At 37.5% G+C, this 7,725-nt stretch overlaps 1 protein-coding gene across 1 annotated transcript in view; it reads right to left on the bottom strand.

The window, feature by feature from the left end:
* LOC107568233 (low-density lipoprotein receptor-related protein 1B-like) overlaps positions 1-7,725 on the bottom strand; it is a 159,521-nt gene that overhangs the window by 123,211 nt on the left and 28,585 nt on the right. The window contains exons 6-8 of the mRNA XM_016254167.1: positions 4,487-4,709; positions 650-836; positions 293-436 (exon numbers count right to left, since the gene is read on the bottom strand). Of these exons, the coding sequence (XP_016109653.1) occupies positions 293-436; positions 650-836; positions 4,487-4,709 (554 nt within the window). The remainder of the gene's footprint in view (positions 1-292; positions 437-649; positions 837-4,486; positions 4,710-7,725) is intronic.

Raw genomic sequence — 7,725 nt, forward strand, 5'->3', positions numbered from 1 at the left:
ATAAGAATAAATATTATATTGTTAGTAAGATTTCAAAATGAGCACTTACAATAAAAACTACAGCGCTATGATCATAAACACTTATTTAGGTTTTGCCTTTCAATAAAGGTTAAATAAACCAATCGATTTTGCAGGCTATTATTTTATAATCCAGCCTTTACAGGGTTAAATGTTAAACTGACAGCCTTAGTTATTATTATAATAATTATTAATTATTATTATTATTTTCACAACAACACATTTGAACAGCTATAGTGCACAAAAGAAAGAATGTGACCTATGGTGGACTGACTTTTGCAGGACAGCCCATCACTTCCCAGGCTGAATCCGGTACGACAGCGGCAGCTCCGGGATTTGTAGCTCCCGCTGAGAAGGCAGATGTGCGAGCATCCTCCTGGTTTACCATAAGGGTCAACTTCACACGCATGGCCCTTGACTGAAGAGAGGACACTGGTGTCACATTTGCAGTTAGCATATCCGTATACACATATAATCTTGAAGAATGTATTTTTGCATTAAAATATATAATACAAAACCTGAAACAAAAGCTAAAAAGTGATGTGTATGATGAAGAAACAAAACCCCCAGATTCCTAGACATGTTGTTCAGTCTAAACAAACAATTCAAACCAGCCTAAAACATACTTTACCTTTTAGTTGACTGAGCTTGTGGTAAACCCTTATTGTTTTTGCATTTCCTATGCTGGTTAGCGTCTCCGGGTCTGTGACATTAAAGCGATTTATCCGTAAAATGTCTACCACTGCTCCACTGGAGGGTTCAGAGCGAGTTGCGTACAAGTAGTCCTCAAAGACAGCTAATCCATGCAGGTGGGCCACCTAGAAAAAGGAGCATTGACTACTTCAGGTTGATTAGAACGCTCAGAAGCTACTTAGCTAGGTGAATATCACCTTGTAAGCTCAACAGTAAGCAGAACAGCACAGATACCGTACTTGGTATTTCCCTTTGATTCAACATCAAATTAGCCATTAGCTAAAGCTGTTATTAGGCTTAATTTGACCTGACAACAGCCCACAATCTGAATAAGAGGTGCAGATTTGCAGACAGGCTGAAGGTAAGTGAATTGTGTTGATATGCATTCAGGCAGTTCAGGAAGTTCGGCAGGGTCAGCCAGAGTGCATGCATTTCTCTGGGGACACCTTGGTTCTGTGCAGTGATTCTAGCCTACATGTTATCTCTGCAAGCAACATGTGACAGGAGCAGACTGGGAGCGCTGAACCCCGCCCACAAATACACACAAGTTAAAATGTGCATTCTGCTTCACCTAAACCCACAGGGAGATAACCCTCTTTTCCCCTTACTGCAAGAGGTAAGAAATAGTGGTAAAATAGTGTGGCTCATATTCTCGTTTAAATATGTAATCAGATACTCAGCCATTTCTCCAGGGCAAGAGTGGATATTCCAGTGTCCCCCAAAATATTTGGACACTTAATGAACAATTTAAATTACAATTTTGGCATTCTAGCAATTACTTTTAATCAACTGGTCTTTAGATCAGTTTTAGAGGATGTATAAAGTGAGTTCACACAGGGGTCCATCATATTAATAATGAACATTTCCTGAACATTTCATAATGATACTATATGAAAGCCAGTTTCCACCTCTGAACCTCTTTGAGGTCAGTGCAGTTTTTGAAAAGAAGTATCTTAAGCTTACCAAGGCTGATTTGATCACAAACACAGTAAAAACAGAAATATTATAATATATTATTACAATTTAAACAAACCTTTTTCTATTAGAATATACTTTTAAGATATACTTTTTTCTTGTGATAGCAAGGCTGAATTTTCAGCAGCCATTACCCCAGTCTTCAGTCGTACATGATCCTTCAGAAATCATTCTGAAATGATGATTGGTGCTCAAGAAACAATTCTTATTATTATCAATGTTGAAAAAAATTCTGTTGTTTAATTTTTGTATGGAAACCATGATGTAAAGGTTGTGTTTATTAAAAATAAATATCAATTGGACGAGTCCTTGCCAAATAAAACTATTAAATTCTTTCAAAATCAATCAATTTTACAGACTCCAAACTTGTGAATGGTTTTGTGTGTATAATAGTCACAGTTGTGAGATATAAAAGTGCCATTAAAAATAAAATCTCAATCAGGAAAGAGTTACACTGATTTTTTTTTTAACTCAGAGGAGGAATATGTTAAAATACTTTTTTTTCCTGCAACGTTTTGCTTGAAAGTTTGCTAGAGCTAAAATAAATAGTGCTTGGTTTGATACTGTGTTATCTAATGGAATGACATTCATGAATTTTTAAGAGCAGCTTAAGTGTCCTAACACTCTGGGGCCCACTGTATAGCTAATATAATAGTTTACAGTGGAATGTACAGTATATTACAGAATTCAGTTGAGTGCAGTAAGTGATTTAAGAGCAAACCATGCTTTAAATTAAAAACAAAAGTTCACTTGGAAGGGTGCCTGATTAGAGAAGGTGTCATCACACAATAAGGAACCCGTTTGAAACATTGAAGTCAAAAAAGGGAAGATACAGTTTTCAGGCCTGGCAGAACCTCACCTTAATTTGCGATGGAAATTAAATGTGTTAGCAACCTCTCACCAATACGGTGCGGCTCGCATTCTAGAGCGCCATTAAACCATGCACACCCACACATGCCTGCATACAGTCATCCGTTGCTCTGACCTTCTACACTTTTCAACAACAAGAAGATCTTTGGGTTGCTTAGCTGAGGTCTACTTTTGAATAATAATGATCCATAATTACTGTCCTCTTAAGTGCACTTCAGGTAAAATATTCAAATGGTGAATCTGTTTCTGTTTCCCGTGTGTTCATTTAGAATAATTAATGCAAGAACTAGCTTGAGAAATTAAAACGCAGATGAAGCCACACACTTGCTACAGTTGCTGTTGGGTATAAATGCCATAACCAATTAATACTTGAAATCAATCTGTGTACAACTGTGTTGGTTTCTATCTTCCCTCATCAGGGATGATTAGAGTCTTGCATCAGACAGACAAACAACCCCTTCTTCCCTTCACATCACCATTGTTGAATATGTTAACTGTCTGTGTCTAATTTTACTATTCAGCTCAGCTAATTAAACAACATATATTTTTAGATTATTAAAGTGTTGTCAAATTAGCAAAATTTCGAGATTTCACAGACAAAAAAGGTCCATAGTTCATTGTAAATAGCGTAGTGATGCAGTTCACACACAGGTCACTTCCAAACCAAGCAGGGAACTGGGAAACCTGAGAAACTTTTTCAACCTCATGCAAACCTCACAGTCACACGGATTCAAATTGAAATGACTGGGTTTTCCTGCACAAAATTTTGCCAAGCAACAGTAAATGTGACTGCACCTTTAGACTAGGATAAAATATCTGTCTTTCATGCTAATCTGCTGCTTAGCTAGAATATTTTTTTATTCCACCCACATACTCTACCATTCAAGTTTAGGGGTCATTATTATCATTATTATTATTATTTTAAGAACTTAATACTTTTTTTAAAGCAAAAAAGCATTAAATTGGTCAAATGTTTGCATGTTACAAAATATTTCTATTTCAAATACATGCTTTTTCTTTTGAACGATTCATTCATTGAATAATCATTGTGACGAGTGGGGGCGGGGCCAAGAGCCGTGGGAACGGAGCGAGGCCAGTGGAGTAATTGATAATGAGTGACACCTGCACCACTCACCGGTCTCGAGTCCCACGGAGGAGCTCCGGAAGGATAAAAGGAGGAGTTACGACAGTGAAAGATGAGAGAGGACCAGGCCTGGATTTTATTTTGTATTTTGTGTGCAGCAGTCATCCGCGAGGGGCTGCTGCTTTACTTTAATTTTGTGTTTGTTTATTTAATTAAAGTTTTCTTTAAATGTTCGCTGGTTCCCACCTCCTTCTTCTTTCATTCATTGAATAATCATTGTGACGAGTGGGGGCGGGGCCGAGAGCCGTGGGAACGGAGCGAGGCCAGTGGAGTAATTGATAATGAGTGACACCTGCACCACTCACCGGTCTCGAGTCCCACGGAGGAGCTCCGGAAGGATAAAAGGAGGAGTTACGACAGTGAAAGATGAGAGAGGACCAGGCCTGGATTTTATTTTGTGTTTTGTGTGCAGCAGTCATCCGCGAGGGGCTGCTGCTTTACTTTAATTTTGTGTTTGTTTATTTAATTAAAGTTTTCTTTAAATGTTCGCTGGTTCCCACCTCCTTCTTCCCGAACTACGAACATTGTTACAATCCTGCTTTACATGATCATTCATAAATCATTTTAATATGCTTATATTAGAATGATTTCTGAAGGATCATGTGACACTGAAGACTGGAGTAATGGCTGTTTTTATTATACTATTGATACAATAAATGCAGCCTTGGTGAGCATAAGAGACTTCTTTTAAAAACATTAAAAAAATTTATTTGACCCCTTTTTTTTAACGGTAGTGTATTAGGCTGTAAAAAAAAAAAAGGAATAAATAAATAAAAAATAACTCACTTGATATCCCTGGATGATAGTGTATCTGTTTTTGCCATTGTAATCCACCATTTCAATGTAATCCAGATATGCGTCTGCCCAGTACACCAGTTTTTTTACCAAATCCAATGCCAATGCAGTCGGCCACTCAACCTTATAATCCACAAGTCGAGTTCTGTTGGTGCCATCCATGTTGCAGCGCTCCAGTTTGGCTTGATTCCCATAGTCAGTGAAGAAGAGCATCCTGCAAGTGATCAGGAAAGAAAGTGCATTTTTTTTTTATTAAAAACATATTGAGGTCAAGCAAAAATGAAACTTCTATCCTTATTTACTCATCTTCATGTCATTCTTCTCATCATTTCCATACATCAACAGCTAGAATTGACCAAAGAAACATTGTGTATGCTATATAGGTTCAAAACAACATGGGGTTAAGTAAATAATGAAACACTGCCTCCTATTCCCTTAAAAGTACACATTACTGTGGCTGTTCCTGTAAAAAAAAGACATGTTGCCAATTAAAGCAAGACCTCATTAGTGACATGCATACATGCATTTATCAAATGACACCATCCTCCTTTGAAGTGTTTCAGTTACAGTAGCTCTGCTCCAAAAAGGTTCCTTTTTTTTCCTTTGTGTATGCAAATTAATTATTACGGTAGATGACCAAGCTACAAAAAGCTACAAAAAGTCTACCAGTGAATGCAAAGTGTGCTAGACTGAGTGTTCAAGCTCTAACAACATCAGATACCTATAGTGGCTGATACTGCAAACACATAATTTAATTAGGAATCTAACAAGGAAAGAGTTCACACACAGCCAGTGGTCCCCAAGTGCTTAATTGCTCCTGAGAAGCAAACATAAAACATAAAGGACATTTAAAAACTTCACCGTAAGGAGCTTTTTATCATAGCAGATCCATCTCGTAGTCTGTTGTTATCCAGAATTCTTTGCAGCGCAGTATCAACCTTTTCTTGTAAGTCATTTATGTGTCCCTTGGGGACTGAAGTCACAGAACTCATTAAATGTTTCAAAGTCAGACTTTTAGCTGATTAGAATATTAGCAAAAGATGTGAAAAAAAACATGTCTCTCTAAGGCTTCTGCTTTTTGACCCTCTTCAAATCTTTTGTTTTCTGAATGCTAGAAATAATTGAACCTTGTATCAGTGATGCCTTTCCTGTCTGCCAACAATAAAAACTAATTGGATCCTGTAGCACGTACAAAGTTACAGTGCACTGTGGTGTGTTTTGCTTGCTCTGTGTTCCTCAGCCAGATTTTTTTCCTTCACATTTGGAACAGTTCAGCTCTCAATACAGAAACTGATACTACATTGCTCCATAAAGAAAAGAACAATTCATACCAGAAGGGAAAAAAAACAAAACACAAACAGCATTATGTTAAAAGCCGTTCAAACATGATTAAAAATCAGATAGACATACTCTCAGCCACATCCTCAGACTGCCCACAATCTGTTCACTGACCATCTGATGCATATTGTACAAAAAACTGGAAAGCACATTTTCAATTTGGCAATGTTTTCAATGTTTTTAACTTGACATACCATCTTAAAAATGCAACACTCAATTAACAAGCCGCTTAAGAGTAATGAATAAATAATATAATATACAATACCGCTCAAAAAATTGGTGTTCGTTAAGAAATTATTACTCTTATTCAGCAAGGATGCATCAAAGGTATTTATAATGTTACAAAAGACGAAAGGAAAAGATGAGATATCAGCCTATTAGAGTGATTTCTGAAGAATCATGTGACTGAACACTAGAATAATGATGCTGAAAATTTGGCTACCATTACAGGAATAAATGGACACATTTTGGGGACCAATTCCGAACTAAGTAATTAACTATTAACTACAACTATTACCTCAATAAACTCCTAATTTGCTGCTTATTAGTTAGTAAGGTAATGGTTACATTTAGATATGGGGTAGGGTTAAAGGGGTCATATGATGCGATTTCAATTTTTCCTTTCTCTTTGGAGTGTTACAAGCTCTTGGTGCATAAAGAAGATCTGTAAAGTTGCAAAGACTAAAGTCTCAAATCCAAAGAGATATTCTTTATAAAAGTTCAGAGTCAGCCACACCTACCTAAAACGGCTTGTTCTAACACGCCCCCACATATCTACCTCACTATGTGGGAAGATTTGCATAACGCCGCCCAAATGTTCATGCAAAGAAAGAAGGCGTAACTTTTATTCTCGCTGTAGTATTGTTGATGCTGCAGCCATGTCGTGAAGACGCTGTGTGCTTCGTTGTGAAAGCGAAACTACTTTGTTTGGGCTGCCAAAAGAGGAAGATATCCGCTTCGTCATGCCTAGAGCTCATCTGCGCGGGTCGCTGAGGGAATACATCAACTTTCACCGTGGACGAAGTGAAGTTCAGCCCGGGGTCATCACATGTGGTTGCCGCTCATTCATTGGATCCGCCAGGCGCGCCGTTCTCGACTCCGCCGCCTCAGCTCACTCTAGCCCGGCCTCAGCTCACGCTAAGCCTGGGCTTCTGCTCACGCTAGCCCGGCCTCAGCTCACTCTATGCCGGCCTCAGCGCACGCTAAGCCGGGGCTTCCCCTCACGCTAGGCCGCTGTGTTTTTCGTTGTGAAAGCGAAACTACTTTGTTTGGCCTTCCAAAAATGGACACGACTAGAAATCAGTGGTTAAGTTGTTTTGTACATACTAATAAACAGCCAATATCCTAGTAATATGCATGCTAATAGGCAAATAGTTAATAGTGAGAACTTGTCCCTGAACTAAAGCGTTACCAAATACAGTACATTTGGAAACACATTAGAACATTTTAAATTGTAATAATATGCTAAATTATACATTTAAATAAATGATCATATCATATCATATCATATATTTTATTATATTATATTAAATTGTATTATATTATGGCCCTTTTAACTTGTTTAGGTCAGTGTAAAGAAGAGAATCCATCTCTTACTGAGCAAGCCACTGCCACATATTAGATTCAAGTACTACTCAATGTGATTTTTAACACCAAAATAAATGACAAACAGAAGGATAAAACTGATAAGGTATCTGCAAGTTCAGTGTCTTTCTCCTATTATATGGAAGAAAAGCTATCATACAGCAATCCAAGATCTTATTCACTCATCCACATTTAATCTGTGGGATGGTTGGGTCATTCTGACTATGATAAAACAGTTTAATCTGCACAGAATACATTTAACATATTAACTTGTGATAAGTATATGATATATATATATATATATATAT

This window comes from Sinocyclocheilus grahami, unplaced genomic scaffold, assembly GCF_001515645.1.
Source record: "Sinocyclocheilus grahami isolate Dianchi unplaced genomic scaffold, SAMN03320097.WGS_v1.1 scaffold1226.1, whole genome shotgun sequence".
NCBI lineage: Eukaryota > Metazoa > Chordata > Actinopteri > Cypriniformes > Cyprinidae > Sinocyclocheilus > Sinocyclocheilus grahami.